General features: G+C 43.1%; 1 protein-coding gene across 2 annotated transcripts in view; it reads left to right on the top strand.

Moving 5' to 3' along the window:
• Positions 1 to 20462, top strand: part of KLF12 (KLF transcription factor 12) — a 997335-nt gene that overhangs the window by 699397 nt on the left and 277476 nt on the right. For both annotated transcript variants that reach the window (XM_086933410.1, XM_086933411.1), the window contains exon 7: positions 9600 to 9735. In XM_086933410.1, the coding sequence (XP_086789536.1) occupies positions 9600 to 9735 (136 nt within the window). The remainder of the gene's footprint in view (positions 1 to 9599; positions 9736 to 20462) is intronic.

A 20462-nucleotide genomic window follows, 5' to 3' on the forward strand; every position in this document is an offset into this window, starting at 1 on the left:
GACATTAAAGGGGTGACAAGGGTGACTCTCTTTTGAATGCCTCCTCTAGCACCATTTCCTCCAATGTTCAGACTGTATATGCTCACCATGTCAGCTGTGGTGGACCTGGACAGAAAAAAGAGGAATATCCTCCATGTCCCGATAGAGAACTCCTAAGGCATGTCCACAATAGTAAACCACAAACGTCAATAATGTAACTTGTGCTTAACTCGCTGGTAGTGTGGCAGAAAAGCAGTCAGGCTTAACTTAAGCAATTTATAAAGTATTTATGCAGCACGCAAACAGTAATAAAGTAAAAACACAACACAAGGAGAAATCCCTGACCAATTTAGGGAACTAGAGTACATTTTAATAAATAAAATGACACCAAGATGTCAAAAGTCCAATCAGATATGTGCAGATTTGAAATTTCAAATATTTTGGTAAGTATAACACCTAAAAACTCCACTCAGTATTCTGGTTGTGCTAGACCAGGGAAATGTCACATATTCAGGCCAACCATGATGTAGTGGCGCCCGAATACAAGTATCAGGTTAGTCCCACTGAAAATGTTACCATCTCAAAGACCGGCTTGAAGAGTTCTATTCGCAGTGGAGGAGGCTGTGAGAAGCAGGGCGAGCATTGCGGACAGTCGTTGCTGGAGGTTCCTGTTGGTGGGCACCATGGGCTGTTGTTGCTGTAGCATAAAGTGCAGACCTCAAGTTGGGTACACTGGAGCGTTGAGTGTGGCAGAGTCTCAGAACGAACAGGCCCATTCATGGTTGGGAAGAGCACAAAACTTTATCTTGCAGAAGTGTGAACTCTGATTACAGCCAAAGGTCCAGAACCTGGGGAGGTACCTCTTGTGGATCAGGGACTCAATTTAGCAGGGGCCAGCAGGGCTCAGGCAGGTCCAGCTGCAGGTCCAGGTAGGTCCAGTTGCAGCAGGTCAGCTGGGCAGGTGCAGGGAGGCCTCTGGAGCTTGTTGTGGCACCCTAGCTCAGAACAGGAGGTCGTCCAGCAGACACTTGGAGTCACTCAGTTTAATCTGTGATAAAGGTAGCAGGTCCAGTCTTCCTTCTCATAGAGCAAGGCAGACCTCAAGCAGCAAGGCAGTTCTTTTCATGTGGGCGGGGCCAGCTGCCATGCACTGAGGATACAGGTGATGGAGGTCCCTGCCACCTGTGATCTCCTTGGCCCCATGCAATGGCAGCTGCCTCCATGCTTCCATGAGGGAGACTTTCTGACATGCCTGGGAACTCTGCGGTACACCTGTGTTGTTGCCCCAGGAGTGCAGGGCCAAGATAGAAGGCTGCTGTATTCTCCCGCCTCCAGTGCCGACACACAGGACAGGATAGAGGCCACCCTTTGTTCATGATGGCCGCATTATTGACGCCCGTGGCTGCAGCAGTAAGACTCTTCAGGCGGTGGGCCCCCTTCATTTGGCAATTTATGGGGGTTCATGGACTACGAAACCCACCCTGACTTCCCATTGTAACGTGCGGCAGTAGGCTTATAGAATTTGGTAGTGTTTGGCCTTACGACTCAATCTACTCTCAGCCCCGCCCTGTTCATCAAGGCTACCTTATAACTCACCCGCGGCCGTGGTGGTGTGTATTATAGGCTTAGTGCCCGCTTTTCCTATTCTGATGGGGGGGGGGGCACAGTCTGGTCAGTCCCCTGCCTTCTGCCCTGAGAGCTCTTGAGGTTCTACGGCAGCCCCCTTGTTTCCTCGAGACCGCTTTACAATATGCCCATAGGCTGGGTTGGTGGAATCCCAGATGTCACCTTCGTAAGTAACAACTGTACATCAAACAGGTAATCTGGACATAAAAGCAGCGTAATAAATTGTGGGTCTGATTCACAATGGTAAGTTGCACTTTTGAGTATGTTTACACTTTGTAGTAAGGTTGCTACTTTCAGTACTCTCAAACTACAAGAACAAACCCACTACAAAAGTACTTACTGCAAAAGTGTAAGTTACATGCCTCCAACTCCACATTAATACAATTGGCTTACTCTTGTGCATGTGGGTGATGTCCCTGGCTAAACCCCTCCCTAACCCTGACTAAACCCCTATTACTCTTCCCTAATCCCATCCTCTTTTGTAGTAATACTGCCGCTTTTCCTACCAACTCCCCTGTGTCCCTCCCACATTTACTACTAAAATCTGTACTCACTTGTGGGAGACTCCGCAGTCGAGGCAGAGAACTCAGCACCTCTAAGTATAGGTAAAACTTTTGAAGTATGTTTTGTAGTACTATAAAATGTATTACGAAGCTCAGTTTGAGAATCAGGCCCTACGTCTGTGTGTTCTATCCCTGATGAGTTTTAGTATGAAGAAAATCTTCCTTTAATAGGGTGAAAGCACTCACCTGCCCAGGGGGTGGTATGTGTCATCCTGGGGTTCCTCTTGAAGATGCTATAATTAGGAACAATTATAGTCCCACGCTGCACTGGATCAGAAGGGCTGGAAGCCCTTAATCAAATTGTAGACTCTCGTGTTGAATGCATCCGGAAAATTAATTTCCACATCAAATTAATTCACTCTCCATGTGAATCTATAGACCTTTGTTACTTAATAACAACTTCTTCTGAGTGTAACAATTCACTCTACTGTTGCACTACTTCATGGCTCGCATACATTTTTGTTGTATACTAACAAGACAGTTACAGCGATTGTTCCCCAGGTCGAGTAGCAGACATGTTCAGTGGTTCAGACAGGAATATAAAAGTGCATGTACTCAATATCCCAGAATACCTGTTCGCTACTTAGAAGTGCAGGTGTTCTCCCATTATAAGTAATGCACGTCTGCTGAAAAGTGCAGGTACTCCTCCTTTCAAATTAAAGGAGTGCAGGTACTAATTATCCGATAATCCTTGCCCACTTAAAGTACTGGGCGTGTCATCTGTCATATGTATATTGCTATAACTTGTAGCTCGGAATTAACAATAGTGTTAATCAGTCGGCCTTCAACTCGACCTCTGACTATATAGTTACATTTAGCAGCTGTTGTTAATAGTGACCACCACTAAGGTCACTCTTTGACCCCTGCGTATTTTTAACTGTATTCCCCTGTAAACATCGTAGGGGCAGCTGCATCCTAATGCTTTATGTTTATGTGGGGTCTTTTAAATAATGCACTAAATCACACATCAGTTTCGTCTGTACTGAAATATAGAAAAGAGTGGTACCCATCACGTGTGCCTCATAACTATAGATACAAATCTACTTACGTTTGTATTTGGCAGGAAAAGAGGAGAATCCTTCACTTCATGTATGCATGAGATCATTTTCAATAGCATTTTAGAGCAAGGCTCAACAGAGATCAGTGCATACAAAACGAACAAGGCAAGTAATGTTTGAGTATTATACGAAGCACAATAACTACAGCAAACACTTAAAAATCAGCCGGAAATTAATCCCAGCAATAAAACACGGGTGTAGGAAAATACAAGTAAGCCTATCAGAATCAATGGCAAAATAGACATTCAAATACTATGAATGTACTTTTATTGCATTATTTTCTATGAACATTCAATAACATTGTAAATGTAAATGTACAGGAATTTATATAGCGCAAATCACCGAGCGGTTTCTAAGCGCTTGCTTAGGGAACCCGTCCTGGTATTCCCCTGTGAGATAACCCCGACAGGGTATCCCCAAAGTGAAAGCCAGGCATCCTGCTGCAAGGGGCCGTTGTGGAGATTAAGCAAGCTATTGCCCAGAGTTGCAGAGTGTGAACCCGTGAATTGAGTAGGCACCAGAGCGAGAATTGCCAGGTCCATGGACATTTTAGGACTCAAGACCCAGCCGAGCCGGGAATTGAACCCTGGTCCCAGGCTGACCTCCACTTCCAGGTCTGCCTCCTCTAAGCAGTGAGCCACACTTCTCCATTCAACATTCAATAAAGCGATTAGCAGAGTGTTTCATAAAAACTGAGAAATAAAATTGTAACACGAGTGGCCTTCTGTGAAATCCACATGATATCATTTCACATCTAGATTGGTAGGGTTGCCATAATCTATTCTTGATTTACTAAAGACATTGTTACAATAACTCCACGTGAAAAGAATAGGAAAGGGAATGTTCTATGAAGGGCATAAACCTGACTGAGGTAAGATTTGGTCACTTGAGAAATGGATTTGTCCAGATTACGTTAAGGGTCCAGGGGCCATAATATGGAAAGTGCACGTGGGGTGCAATAGGCGTGTGACCCCCTTCTTTAATAATGATAGCGCTGGTGATACATTTTGACCAGTGCTATCTTCGGAGGGCATTCACTCATTCACTCATTTGCATAGGGAGGTGGCACCATGCAAATGAGGGAATCACTTTGCCTCTGTGCCCATGTCATATTACAGATGCTGGTGCTGGGGCAAACATGCCCTTAGGATACAGGACACTGACACAAAAAGGTGGGCAGTCATCTGGGGAGTTGAAAGGGGGCCTCACTGATCCCCCCTAGCCATCCTAGCCATTAAGCAGTATTTGGGGGTAAAGTAGATTAATGTGGGACTCGCCAATAAAGATGGAATGATGCCCAGGACATACACTTTTAAAATACTTTATTTAGACACTCAATTCCATTAAAGTGCCAAGTACATGATACAAAGATTTGTGAAAGCATAAATAGTTTTAAAATATAAAATGTGCGCAAATAAGCAACAACTCATTGTGCAGAGCAGTCCATACATATAAAGCATAAAATAGTAAAATAGAGGAGCTCATAACATAATATCTTTAAAAAATTCAACAATCTAATGCCATAGACTTTTAACATTTAGGTTGTGACACCAGCTAATAAGAAGCTTTACACCTTAATATGTGTGTATACACCAGAGATTATAATAGACACATAGAATTTGTGTGTCTTAAGATAGTCTTGTCTGTTTCCAACTTTTATCTAGGTGACAATTTACAAAGATTTAGAGCTTCTTAAGTTACGATTGATAGCCTATCATTGCTATTGACACATCTGCATAATTAACATGCAAGCATACCCGAAGGTTAGTGATAAAGTGCTAAAAAAAATTAAGTGCCAGATGCAATCAATATTTGAATACCAATTGATCATTACAGAGACTGTGCAGATTATGTCATAGACTAAATTTCGAAATTTTGAGGATAGGTAATGGTTCATGCAGATCCAAGTAATAAACTCATGTCAACCAATGTTAAAGTATATGCAATTGCCTAGCATTCTCCCTTTTATCCTTGCATATTATTAGAATTGTTGTTGTACAATGAGAGAAGGGGTAACCTATCAGTGTCTATTCAGCTCTCTAGAAGCCACAATGTGCAATCGCAATTAGCTGCTGATACTACTCAGAGGACCTGAAGTGAAGATACCAAGCAATGGAGAATCATTAACAGTTATGTCCCTTTAAGCTATCAAATAGTTTATATTAATGGTTTAGGTGTGAGGGCTAATCAGCTGGTAGTCCCCTGTGATATCCAGATAGAAATGGCAATCCACTGCTTGCTACATAGCCCCATTTTTTGTACCCGGGCATTTTACAGTGAGGCAGTAGTACTCTGGGGCTTGGAGCAATGGCTGGGGTCCTGGGTCTTTTATCAACTCTGTCCAGGGATTTTATGAGGCAAGGAATTGCTTGAGAATGAGCTTCATTCATGAAAAATGTAACAGCCATTGGTATTGACCATGATCCTTGTTTTATTAGTAAATGGCGGAGCAGTCTTCTATGCTCATCTAATAAGATGGGACATATACGGATCAAGTGAGCTAAAGATTCCTGGACCAGGCCGCATAAGCTGCAAGTGTTGGTGTTGGGTTGGTGCACCCAAGGGGGCAGAAAGGCCAATGATGAGTATGGCATAACTTCACTTTATACTACACTGAGAATGTTTCAGTGATGTATTTTGAACCCCTCTGTTAGCCTAGCTCTTAAAGACCAAATCCGCTTGCTTTCTTTTCCCGAAAGTTCGACAGTTCGACAGTGAATTGCAAAGGATTCTGTATGGACCTGTTTGTGTAGGGCTGCTTTGAACTGCTGATGAGTCAGATTTAAATTCCATAAATTGCTGTTCCTTTGAGCTCCAATGCACCCTTAAGAGCATTTGACCAAGCGTTCAGGGACTGAGGCTACTTGTGAGTGCAGCTTCTAGCCAAAGGAGATTTTTCAAAGTACCTTTTTGGTGACCCATGCTGAGTGCATATATTTCAGAAGACTATGTTTCTGCATGAAAAGATGGTCGCTAATCTTAAATTCCATCCTGATATGAGATGGTGAGGATTTAAGCAGGAGGTTGAACAGTGACCTGGAGATAACACTCTGGGCATTGTTAAAAAAAACGCTAAGCTTGCCTGGGAAAGCTTCTGTGCCATAAGCCAGAGTTTGGATCAGTTTAGCATTGATTACTTTCAGCAACGGTTCCCGAGTTGAATGTTTTATACTTTTCAATATGGTTTAAAAGGCAAATTTCAGTGAGGAACATTTTAGTTTTAATGAGTTAAGATGTGTTGAGTGACATCTCTTGTTGTCCAACCAGCACCCAAAATATTTGTATTTATTTGAGACAGGCAGACAATGTTTGTTTAAAAACAAGGCACCTTGTTTTTCTTTTTCTTGCCACATATCATTATACTTGTTGTTTCATAGTTTATTGTCATTACATTTGAGCTGCAGAGGTTGTATAAAACAGTGAACATAGTTTGTATACCCATTGGATTATGCCCAAGAGCAAGAGCCCAGTTAAATTTGCTGAGATTCATTGTAAGTGAAGGATTTTATCCCTGTAAGCACAGTCTCCTTAATGGTTTCTTTTTTAAGCATTGTAATAATATGTCATGGTCAATAATATGAAACTCACCAACAGGGTGCAAGAATTTGTCTACTACTGAACCTTCACTGTCCAACAGTATTTGGAGGTCATCTATGAATGAGGTAATTTCCGGTTCAGTACTGAACCCTGGTCTAATTCCAAAAGAATATTGTTTTCAGCAAAAGCTAAGAGCTGGGTCATGATTACCTTTTCCTAAGTATGATTGCACTAAATTAGACTGATAGTTTACGGTGTGCTCTACACTTCCTAGAAAATCACAAGAAAAAAGGAAGGAACAGCAATATGTGCCCTGCAAAGTATTGTGAATGCACGCAAACCTGCAAGTTGTGGGTGGTTCAAGATTTCCAAGGTATCCCTTTCCTGGAATGTCTGCCTCCACCCACCCAACCTCCGAATTTGCCGCTAAAGGCAGATTTTCTCCATACTAATTTTACGTTATAGTAGTGTAATTTAGCTATGCGTTATATTTCACATTATCAGCTGTGTTTACTTTGGGATAATACAGATATTGTTGAATAATAAAAAGTAAATTTGTGTTGCTGGCACTCCAATATTGTTTTATATTTCACACTGGTTAAAAGGAATCTAATCGCCAACATACTGTGTATATCTCTTACTATCATTTGAATATTTGTTGTACCTATTCCTGGTTTCTTGAGATTGACCAGTTGGGATCTCTCATTGCCTGCAATATGAGGCCAGTGGAGTATTCGGAGTGTGTTAAAACAATGTAAGCATTCCATAATGATAGAACAAACGAAACAAACGATCGTAAATAAACATATTAAAGTCCACCTGATGGCACTGAGCTAGATACTTATTCACTGACCAAAGGTATTGCAGATCTTGTGCAATTTAAGCCCAAGCAAGTTGTCTGTAAATGTGATGGCTAGTGCCATCAACATTTATCGATAAAATAAGCGTGTGTTGTTCCCGAGGTCTTTAAGTACTGGGAAAAACATAAAAGTAATAAAAATGTGAGATGTGTGATTTTATGTCATTAGGAAATATACTTTCAGTTAGAGAGCAAATATACTTTCAATCAGGTCGACCATCAAATTGAGCAAGGAGCTCTGATTATTTATTTAGCAACCAGCTCGTCAAAACTCTAGAAACATCCTTGACCTGTGTTTTTAGTATACATGCTTTATTAATTACGGCAAATAACAATACAATTAGGGAATTTAAGTATAACAGAGATAACGGGTCTTACATTACAATAATCGATTAGATGTGGGCGTGCCAATGAGAGCTGGAGCCAGGCTAGTGCCTGAAGCCTGGCTCTGATCGAGGTCCTGTTGGAACCACAAGCCCATAACGAGCCAGCTTTCGTGTGGCTTCTGTCTGGAATTCTCCCCCGCCCCCTCTCCAACGAGGATGTGGCATCATGGCCAGAACTGCAGACTTTGGAATTGGGGAATCAGGTTCAAGCCTTGTTTTCAGCTCAACATTCTTTGATTTTGGGGAAACCACTTAGTCTCCCCATGCATATAAATAATGCATGTGACCTTGTGTAATGCAACTGGTGCTCATGTAAACAACTGGAATGCCTTAGAGTCGACGTTCCACTATTAAAAACTGCAGAACATGCACGAAGAGGTAAACACAAAACCTTCACATAATTAAAGAATCATTTACTGACAGATTTGTACAAAGTGAAGAAAACCTAGGTAAATCGCTGCTTTGCACTTAAATTAATTGTGTGATCCTAGGCACAAAATGTATTTTACCAAAACTCTTTTATATTCATTATTGTGTATGAAAGCACTTTCAAATATGTGAGCTCAGAATACCAGTTGTACAAAACCCCATTGTGCTTGATTTAAAAGACTAAAATGTTGCTCTATAATAAACTGGGCCACCAGGGTTTACATAACAATTATCTTGCCTCTGAACAGGGTCGGATTGGTAAGGCGGGCACTCGGGCAATGGCGGAGGGGACGGTATCCGAGTTTCAGCTGTAGGGCGCTTCTTTGGGCAGCCTAGGGGGGGGCAATTTGGACGGTGTATGTGTTGTTCGGATGCCGCCAGCTGCCCAGTGGGTGCCTGAGTGGCCTTTCTGGAGGTAAATGGGTGTCCATTACCTCCCTTTTATCAACGGGCAGAAGTGTCACTCCCTTTCTCTGGCTCGGCCGGCCCATTAATGTTTGCGTATTGAGCAGGGGTAGGAGGCCTGAGCAAAAGTGGCCTCACTTGTTTTCTGGTGTGTTTCACCAGTGTGAATTAATCCATGCATTTTTTTTATGTAAGTAAGGTTAGAAAAACATACATCTGAATACACTAACGGCTTGTACTTAAAAACTAAAATTTTTAATAAGCACTTTTCCGTACTGTGCTATAATTCGCCCTATTGAAGTCAAAGTTTCAAGTTAAAGAAATACATTTTCTGAACTTTAAAGTGACTTTATCAAGTTTTACTTGATGTTTATTTGTGTAGTTTTCATAACACACATTTTCAGGGCTCTGCTCGTACAGACTCTTGGCTCGACTCTCTCTATACATTTGTTTGCTCGCCCACCTCTACACTCGATTATGTCAGAATTAAGCGATAGGTTAATTCATTTCTCATTGTGTCAAATAAAAGAAACATTAAATATGTATATTTTTTTAAATATAGGAAAACATTAATTGTATCTGTGTTTACTTTAACCATTGTCTCTGCTGAAGTAGGAAAATGGTTCTGATGTAGCTTTCCATCAACATTATGTGGTTGATTTCCTTTTAACTACGCACGTGCATATCTGTGTGGCATCATTAACGCTGATATTGTGTTCCCTTTTAAATCACTGCTGCATTTTTTTTGTCTTTACAGCACACATTGACCCCCGGGGACTCTCTCCCAGGCAAATTAAAAGCGAGAGTGATGACGACGATCTGCCAAATGTGACCTTAGATAGCGTTAATGAAACTGGATCCACGGCGCTTTCCATAGCCAGAGCAGTGCAAGAGTGAGTATCACATTCTCGCGAGACGCGAAGCGTTGCCAAGGTGTCCGATGTCCAATGGAAACACCCGTCGTATGTTGTCATTCTAACTTTATGCAAGTTCGCGCCAGCGTTTCCCCTTATTTGGAGGCTATTCTCTGCCTTTTCATTTTGTAAACGTTGTTGGAATTGTTTTTAAATGTTAATATGTCCCCAATTATTCTTTTCAAATGTTAATTTGCTCGTTTTCATCTTGGTAATTTTCCACTGCACCGCTCATTGAGTGGATTTAATCATAATATGAATGTAATTATTATAATCAAACTATTGTTAGCAGTAAGTATTGTCACTCTTGTGGGCTTCTTTGACCCCGTAGTTAGTGCTAAAATGCGTGCAAATTCTTGTTCACACTGCTTAGCACTAACTTCTATTAAGAGCAGGGTGTAAATTGCAGTCCCCCCACCCCCTCCTTGACCTCACATGTACTAGCCTAAACAGGGCACAGAGGTCAAGCACACACAGAATAGGCACAATTGGCATATGCACCTGCTAATGTGCATTTTTTCACAACTAAGTTTAATTGGGGGGTCCTTAGGACTGCATTTCCTGTGGGCAAGAAATTAACACTGTATGGTTATATATAGTAATTCTAACTAAAGTCACAGGCAAAGTGTAAATTATGTAACACCCTTTTAACATGTAATGGCAAGTGAAAATAAATATTTCACTAAGTATGTTAACATAAGCTACTTGCACATAGTATGTACTTGTTCAATATTTAAATGTGTTTCTCCACTGGTAGCAACAGTAAGTAAGTACATTTTATTTGCATAGTTAATTAAAACCGTTGCAGTACAAACATATATATTTACTTAAAAATCTGTCATATACATACATAAAACGTATTCCTTCATGATGCTTATGTCTTCAAACCATGCAAAGAAAGCCTGCTGGTTTTGACAAACTATAGCAGCATAGTAACTTGTCAGTTTTATCTACTTAAATTATATGTTGAAAATGTCTTCAGAGCTGCCTTGCACATTAGCTTATATTTTTTCTGACTAGGTTCTTGATGTCTCCATTACTGGCATTTTGCTTCCATACTGTCTCAAAAACTTTACTGCTCTGCAGTTCAGTTGTGGATCGCTAGGTGCAAAGCATGCCGACAGGGCTTGCCACCTTGTTCGAATCCCTCGTCGATTAAACAGTTGTTACAACAATTTCTTTCGATCTTTGAGGAGTTCTTTACAAGAGCATAGTAAATGCAGCAGGTCTTCCCGAGCGGTTCCGCATAATCGGCACACAGAGCCTGCTTTATTGCGTTGCCACTGTGGAAGATACTGTGCGCAAGGGAGCAGGCCAAATCTTTTTTTCATAAATGCAATTTTTATATTGTTGTCATATCCCAGGTTATAAGCTTCAGCGCCCGGCTTCGTGTATGTGTTCAAAGTCATCCATCCATGGGCTCTCTTTGAAAGTGCAGCCTTGTCCTCCAGCCATGAGAGTAGTTTCACCGTCTTCCACACTATCTTTTTAAAGGGTAGGGTGGTTGTCGATGTTTCCCAAAGTTGGTTTAGCCCTAATTTGTGTAGACTGCTGTGAAGATATTTCGCAGCTGATGATGTCGCGTACGTTTGTAGCTCTTTCCACAGATGTTCGTTTAGCTTTCCCCGAGGAGTTTTTCGCACTTTATCCCATGCAGTGATGAAGGCACCGTGTCTGGCAATTGATTGTTTCAAGACGCCAAACTCAAGTCTAATTTGCGCGGGTGAAGTGTATTTCGGCAGCCCATAAATGATCCTGTATGCAGTTGTTACTGTGGCATTGAGTGTTTTCGCTTCCCTGCCTTACTGTGCTTCGCTATCCTACGTGATTGTTGGTAAGTGCTTTGCACAAACCACCTGAGCGAGTGGCAGGATCGATGGGCCAGATAATTTAGAGTTTAATGTTTTTAGGGAGATTGCTATTATTAAACCCTTATGCCTTATGCTGCTCTTCTGTGCCAAGAAATGACCGCCAGTATCCAGCTTCATGCCAAGATATTTATATTCTGTTGTGTCTTCTACTCTGGTCTCTCCCAAAAACCAGTCTGCAGTTTGTCGCCTTTTTTCCTGATTATCATTGCTCTTGTAATGTCCAGGTTGATCGATAAATCATTTACTTGGGAGAAGTCCCGCGTTGTATTTAAGAGATGTTGTAGCCCTACTTTTGTTTTGCTGATCAGGACTATGTCGTCTGCATAAAGGAGACAGGGTAGTGCCGGGTCTCCTAATTTTGGGGCTTGTGAATTGCAGCTGATTAGCAGCGGGAATAAATTGGCTATGTACAGAGTGAAAAGGGTGGGTGCTAAAACACAGCCCTGTTTCAGGTCTTTTACCATGGGAATGTGTCTTGACAGGAAGGTTCCATTATTCAGCTTCATCTGTAGCCACGTGTCCACATGCAGATTTATGATCAAGTTACGTAGGGGCTAAGGAAGCCCCCAACAATGTAATTTGGACCAAAGTCTGATGCGATTAACATGATCAAAAGCGGCCTTGTAGTCGATAAAGCAAATGTATAGAGACGTCCGTGTAGCCACAGCCTTGTCCATAAGCATAGCCATGCTTAATATGTTAGTTATTTATTTATTTTTTTTTGTCCTCATTTGCCATAACCTCCATCCACAAAGACGCGCCAACCACCACGCGTGTCTGCCTTAAGGTTCTTTAAGAGATCTTTTCACCTTCATTACCTTTTCCAGGCATGATTTACTAATGGGCGGGAGACTTGCCTCTAGAGTGGAAAACAGAGAAACTCCTGTCAACAGTGTTGTTCCCACCTGACAGACCCGGAATTTGCATTTCGGGAGGGACCAATTCCCAAGGCCTCTGGAGACTGATTGGCATAATCATGGGACCCAGGGAAAAAAAAAACCCTGGTAATCCTATCTCCAGTTAATTAACAAATTCCAAAAGTACATGTTTCTGTTACTACACGATCTGGCCAGGTCAGTCTTTGAGGTTTCATACAACGATGTTAACCAGGCTGCGTGTGATGGGGCTTTGGTCTCGACCCAAAATTTACATATTTGTCGCCTGGCCAAAATAATAGAGTAAAGAAGAAGGCTCTTTGCATGCCCGGTTACGTTTTCCTCCAGTCCGAATATTATTAGTGGAAGTGTTATGTTCAGCGATATGCATAAGATCGAATCCATTGTGACCTTTACTTCTTCCCAGAACTGTTTAATGACAGGACACTGTGTGCAGATCAAAAAGAAAGTCGGGTTACACTACTATTCCAACTTTGCCCCGGTGTGGGATTCTCCAGGGCTGCCAACATGTATGCAGGACAGTTTGGCAACCCTGTTAAAAGAGGCAGGGATAATTAGATGGGGCGAACAACTGGTGGAAGGGAGGATACAAGACTGGCAGGCGTTGAGGGATAAGGTGGGCTCAGCCCTTTCAAAGTTTAAATATATACAGTTAGACAGTTGGGCTCGAGCAGTCAATAGAAGGGGCCCTCAACTGGGGAAACACAGCCAGCTCGAACAACAACTGGTAGAAAAACGAGAAGGGGGTAAAGAGGTGGCAATCTGGTATTGGAACATGGTGGAGGAGGCGGATGGGGACTTCACGTTGCCGGCCCTTCAGTGCGATGATTTATGGATGAGATCGGTTTCTCTTCTCTATAAAACAGTGAAACCTGCCTGGTTAAGACGTAACTATTTGTTTACTTTGCACCGTGCTTATTTTTCACCCTTGAGGTTATCAAAATTTCTGCCAGGGAAGAAATGTAATAAATGTAATCTGGCGGCAGCTTCAGACATACATATGTTTATGGAGTGTCCTGTCAATATGTTAGTTATTGTCACAACTGATATTATGAAGCCGGTCTGTTGTAGAGCAATTGCGGATTTTTCTTTCACCCATGCCTGAAGGTCCTCCAATAACAAGCCTGCAAATAATTTTGCTTTGTTATCGAGCCACTAATCGGTAATTTTGTGGTTCTAACTTGTCACCAGATTTATGGATTGGGGAAATTATTGAGCCTCTCCATAAACTGGGAAAGATGTTCAACGGTCTGATTTCTCTGAAGAGCTGACTCTGCTTGTTCCTGGCGTGTGACTGTGGCTAGGTAACAAAGCTATTGTTTGCTTACTATTGTCAATGTTGGTATTGTGTTCTGGTTGTTTAAATAAAGTTGGTATTTGCTCCTCGTTGACCGGCCCATGCTGGTGAATTACTACATCTTCACCATGTCCAAGCAGGGTTTGCCCTTTTGAAGGCTGTATGTTTGCGTTATTTGATGCCTTTTTTACATGTGCGCATAAATCCGTCAGCATCGCTGGAAGAGTTGCCAGTTTGTCCACAATTGGGCTGCATCCACAGCTTCGATGATTGCTAGGGTATGGTCCTGGGTAATTTCCAGCATCGTGTTCAGATTTCCCAACTTGCCGTTGATTGATACCACATAGACTGCCAGGGTGTTCAGTAGGGATACTTGGAAGTCCATTTTGTCTGTCTGGTATTGCAGGGCCACTACCAGGAGCTGCACATTTTTAAGCAGGCTTGCTCATGCATCCTCTTGGCAAGTTCCTTGCCTGTCCTCTTTAAAGTTGCCAGCCTCACTGCCGGTTTTGCTGCCATTGTCTGTTTTTTGCATTTTCCGATGATGTACTCTAATTTCACTGGTTGTGCAAGTGGGCAGCGCAAGCGACCCCTCCAGTGTCTCCTCGCATCAATCAGTTTTTAGGTTTTCTGCTGATTCGCTCCTGTGCGTGTCCCCCCGTTAGGCTGCCACGAGTGCTTCCCACTCCTCCTTATCTAGGTATGAGTGTTGATCTAGCTCTTCTGATTCATCCAGCAGCAAGGGTTGAGACATCGCTGGTTTGCATTGGGGTTGTGTAGGGACAAGACGTACTTCATTTTCTGAGCCCAGCTTGTCCTTTAGGTCTTCAGGTGTTGATCCCCCTTTTGCCTTTGATCCCTCTGTATTATTTTCCAGGTTTCCCTCTGGAGGGTTGGCTTTGTTCCCAACCGGAGGATGGCTCTCGGATTATATAACTCGTAGATGGTCAGTGGCTCTAGTGATACGCAGTTACCTCTGTCATTTTTGTATTGGTAGGGGGGACCTGGGCAATATAACCGTAGGGATATTGTGGGTATATGCAGGGTTGCAATTACCTGAGGCTACAATATTTCTGGCCAGTTCTTCCCTTGCACTGTTGAACTCATTCTTAACACCCCTATCTTGAGGAGAAGTTTGAGGCGCCTCTGAGTACAGTTCATTAAGCTTTTTCTCCGGGGTCTTGAGATTCCAACTTGCAGCGGGTACTGGGCCATATAAAGATGTTGTTGGGCTGTCCGCCCCTTGGCTTTCCCCCCTTCCTCCTTGGGTGGTAGGCCCTTCAGTCCCTTCCTCCTTGTCTCAGTCCTCTTGACAAGAGGGGAGGAGTGGTATTTGGAGACTCGCAAGCACGGTGGGGCGTGAAAGCAGGGTATCACCTGCATTTTAAAAAAAAAACATTTGGTGTCGATTTTAGGCTGAAGAAGGAGGTATTTTGGTGTTTTAGACTCTGGCGTCAAGTTGCTAAGCCTCCTTGAGTCTGATGTTATTTCAGTTATGGTGCCCTCTACCTGCATTGCCGGTCTGGTCTTGACCTGCAGCTCACCCTCTGCGCATTCCAGAGATTTCAACTTCCTTTTCTGCTTGTTTGTATTACTTGAGTTGCTGCTAACATTGCCTGTTCTTCTAGCAGATTTTAGCACCCCTCGGACCCACCCTGATCTCATGCTTCCAAGTCTGTGGGATCTAATAAGGTGTTTTTCCTGGGCATTAATATGCTTTATTAAACTGCTGCCTAGTGTAATCCTGGCTCAGTCCAGTGGAATCTTTGGGGGGAGGAGGGGGATGCACGGTGCACCATGCACTGCTGGTGTACTGCTGGCTGCAGCTGGCCCCCACCCCATTCTCAGTCCCAGCTGAATGTACTGGTTGTACTACTTTCTTTATCTTAAAACGACCCTGGGCCCCCTTTTATGGCGGAAGGAGCCCCAAGGGCCAGCAGGGGTCAGCAAGAGTCCGCAGGGGTCAGCAGACACCACGAAACAGAGGCCACACGCAGAGACACGCCACAGCAGCAGTCCTGCAGCTCACTGCAGCATGTGAAGTGTGAGAAACGGCTCCTTGGCGACGTACCTGGAAATGCTGGGGCACTGCAGCACTAGTCCGCTGGCCGCGAAGAAAAGACAAGCCGATCCTGCTGCGATGGGCAGGTTTTCCCAGGAAAGTTTTCATGGCACTCCCTGCGGCCTCCCGCGGCTCCTGCGTGCCGTGTTGCACAGCTTTCCGGGCACCCCCGCGGCTCCAACCATGTTCGCGCTTAGTTTCTCCCGCAGGGCACTGTGCACAGCAGGCCGGGGCCATCCGATGGGAGAGGCCGATGGGAGAGGCCCTCAGATGAGGCGTGCAAGCCCGTTGGCTGGTTGGCACATCCCGCTCAACTCTGTCTCTGCTCCGCTCACCCCCGCACGGCTCCTTGCTCCTTGCTTTGCTCGGCTCTGTTCTGCACCTCCTGGCCGCAGCTGCGGCAAAACATGGACTGGTTCAATGGCAAGAGTAAACTGAGCACTGCTTCGACCAGTGAACAGTTTCTATAATAGTGATAAGCACTTGCTGCAATTAAAACCTCCAGGACAACTGGTAGCAACAGTATTTGACATGAGGGGTCACTTTGCGAAATGGTGGCCTCGGCTCAAAAAGTTGATCAGTCCACATTGATTCATTATTTACAGCTTGAGAAGCAGAGAATGGGGCAAACACTCCTAAACCATTTCGCTCTGATGCATATACACACAGTTATCGGTGTGTCAATTCAATCCTCACCAGTGGTCAACATTCAGTCTTAAGTTGGTGATTATTCACAACCATTTGCACTGTACACCTTAAAACGAGTGTTTCACATGAAACATAGAATTTTAAGTGCCTCTAAAAGTGTGGGAACCTGCACTCCCAATTTTCAGAGTGGGACATGGGAAATAATGTTTTAAACTAAAGTAAACAAATGTTTGCACACTTACTGATGTTTAACATGCAAGATGTACGTAATGTGTAGACTGGGCATAAGCAGCATTAGGAAAACAAGTGTTAACCCTGCTATTTTTCTATGTAAACATCATGATTTATGATGGCTTTTCCGTGTTTTATTATCCCCAGACCATGGTTTACATAAGCAGTTGCTATTAGGTAGTACTCAGTCATACATGCTTCAAACGTGAGGCAGTGTAAAAAATGGCACAATAACATTTTGCACCCTATTCTACACTTAAGACTTAGGGCCTGATTCTGATGTCATTCGGAAGGCCTCAGATTCGGATTCGGCTTTCCTGGAACTGATTCGATTCGTATCCCTTGTTTCCAACCGAATCGTACACAGTTCTGAACGACGAAGTACGATGCGAAGATCACGTATGCATCAACCAAATCGTTTCTGAACCCGATCCTGTACGTACGACTATTTCGTTGCCGAATCGTGCTACGCAGTGGAGCCGGATTCCGAACGAGTGAGTAAAATGTACGATTCGGATAGCTGTGTCGACACAGTCTCAGCGAGATGAAACAGCTGTCAAAATCAGCCTCCGGGGGCCCATAGCAGGCCCCCATCACCCGGGGCCCTCCGAATCGGTCACGGGGATACCCATGGGTCCCCCCGATCCAAGCATGCACAGTGTGGTGGGTACCATGGGGTGTAAACTTTTCCCCACCCAACCCTTTTTGCTCAGGGAGCCTGTGTATGCGTTTAGTATACAGGCTCCCATAGAGTTCAATGGGAGTCCGAGCGAATGGAGTCCATCAGCATACGGATGCATCGTACTCGCTTGGTCGGACTCCAGTGCTCCGAGTCGTAAGGAAAGCATTCCGGATTCAATTCAGTCGGGATGCTTTCCTTATGAGATCGGAATCGACCCCTTAGTCTAAATGTCCCTGTAAATCTCTGAATACAACTGAAAATGTTTGACTCTTTTTATACCAAGAGATGCAGTGAAGAAGCTAGCTTTCTGACTTCAGACTCAGGATAACTTAATACTACTTCTGGCTTCTCCAGTTGAATGCTATGATCCTTAGCAAATTGCTTAACATGCCTGTACTTTAGTATCCTTATTTGCCAAAATTATGAGTACTAAGAAACAAAATGCCCCCGTATTAAATGCTCCATAAGATGAATGGCTTTTGCCGCACTGTTCACTGATTTAGATACTTCAATCCTTCCTCATGAAACCATAAATGCATTCATTTAATTGATGAGTTTTAATGTATGTTTTCGTGTGGAGGCCCTCAGGCTAACTCGTGCATTACTAGTATTCGTTTGACATAGTGGCACTGTGGGACAGAGCTCCTGTGACATGTTCTTTGTAGTATTATGGGCAGAGCAGAACTTCCTTTAATGTCATTAATGACAATACCCAGTCCTGTTTGTAATAGTCAATGTAATGACACTCTTCTAGCAATCCCACGTTCATGAAGCAGTATCAACGGTATACACCTGTTACAACGCATTTGTTACAACGCACTACTGTTACAACGCGACTTTTACAACGCATACCATTACAACGCATTGCGCTGGGGGGCGCTCTAGGATAGGGAATAAGTATAATAAGTATAATTTACTATCCAATAAGTATAATTTACTATCCAACACCTTCCCTAGGGTCCACGGGGACTGGAGTTAGAATAGTAAATTATACTTACCACTATCCAGCACCCCAAAGCGCTATGCGTTGTAATGGTATGCGTTGTAATGTTCGCGTTGTAACGGTAGGTAGTTGTAATAGTATGCGTTGTAACATGGTACATCCGTATCAACATATTTTCTATGGGGAATTTTTCTTTTAAAGGTGGGAATCCATGTTATAACAGAGCAAGTGTGTTTAGATTATACAAGTTCACAGCATCATTCCTCCACTATAGAACACAGTGTACCCATAGGAGGACATTTTGTTGTGGACCATGAGTTTCAAGCTTTTTTTCTCAGTGACCTCTCTATCCCTCAGCTAAGTAAGGCCAGTGTTGCCCCTTGACAGCCATGTTTAAGAGTGGTGGGTGGCAACCTTGTATGTCTGTGTGCCAGAATTCTCAGGACATAGCTTACAGTTGGTGTAAGCTACAGTTGGTGTTAGGATTGCCTCTGGAAGATTATAATCAATGATTTTCTCCCCCAATTGAAGATGACCTCAGCCTGCCAATTCTACAAAGACTGGGGACTCGCTCAGTGAGAAAGGGGCAGGATTATTACTCTCCTTACATTCTGCGATGGTACAGGAAAGGGTAGGAAAAGAGGATCCTCTTCTTGGTTTAGCACCTTATCCAATTGGGTACCTTGTTCAAGACTACATTTTACAAAGGACAGTTAGGTTTTTTTGGGGTACAATTTAAGACCTTGTGCACCTTAAGAGGCAGTGAGTTCATAAATTTATAAAAGTTCATCATTATTTGAAGGTCTATTTGTGTTCAATATTGTTTGTGTGATGTAGATTTATTTAGCAAATCCTCCTTTCTGCGCAGTTGGCCCCAGATTTTTATTATTCTTTTGGGCCATACTTTTTGCTGACTTTAGACCTCTGTGCAATCTACGTCTGCTAACCATGAGTAAAGTTCCTGTACTCCCCTTTTACCATGTCGATATGGGCTTAAACCTAATTGACTTTTGCAACTTGCCTAAAATTCATTAGTATAAAGTATAGAAAATGTACCCATGGACTGCAACTGACTGTGCCATCACCAGAGTGGGCTGTTGAAACATGGCTTCAGGACTACCCTGTGCAGCTTGAACCATTCTGCACAGACCTGCCAAACTCATCATTTTGATGGGTAGGAAAATGTGATCTTAAATATTAAGTATGCTGTCAACAAGGTAGGGTCATAACATTTAATAGTGGAACATGTGTTGTATTAGAAATGGCATGTTACCCCCATGAAGCGGCCAATAGCAACATTTCCACTGATGAGGCTAAAGCAGGTACATACAAAAAGTCAAGGTATAGACTATGGCCCAGATGTATGATTTTCTCACCTAACGCAGCAAGAAACCTTGCTGCGCTGCATGAAAAGGAAAGGGCAGGAAAGCAACATGTCTATCATATGGCAACTTTATGTCCTCTCATTTCGTTGACACACTCAATGGAGCCTAGGGCCAACTCAGGGGCCCTTGTGCCGTGTTGCAAGGTTGCCTGTATTGCAGGTTGGAATGTTTTTGTGCAGAAAGGGACACCTTCCAGCACGTTAACAATCCTTAGAGGCATTTTACTCTTTCTAAGTGTGCTGCATTGTGCCTCTATCAGGAAGGTGTACAATTCTGGCACATTTCCAGGTCTACCAGTGTTGCTAAATCTGGAAATGCTTCAGAATTTATAGATGGATGTGTGGGAACACCCATGCTCCACCTCTGTAAAGCCTTTCTGGTGTAGTGTAATGCAAGGTAGTGACTGGTGCTGCCTTGCAATACACCAGATTTACCAAGCCCCTCTGGGCCACACAGGGGCCTCTGTGTGGCATGGTAAATCTCCTTCTAGGTTTTGCGCTGCCCTGTGTCACCTTGCATGGCACAAAGGTGACGCTAAAACTTGATAAATCTGGGCCTATATGCTTTAATCTATACATTTTTAACTCTACCACCTACAGACTAAATTCAAAGACTTATTTTATATTTATTATAAATCCAATCTAATGGTGAAGTTGAATTTGTATTAAATATACTGTAATTGTAACTTTTT

The sequence above is a fragment of the Lissotriton vulgaris genome, chromosome 8 (assembly GCF_964263255.1).
Source record: "Lissotriton vulgaris chromosome 8, aLisVul1.2, whole genome shotgun sequence".
Lineage (NCBI taxonomy): Eukaryota > Metazoa > Chordata > Amphibia > Caudata > Salamandridae > Lissotriton > Lissotriton vulgaris.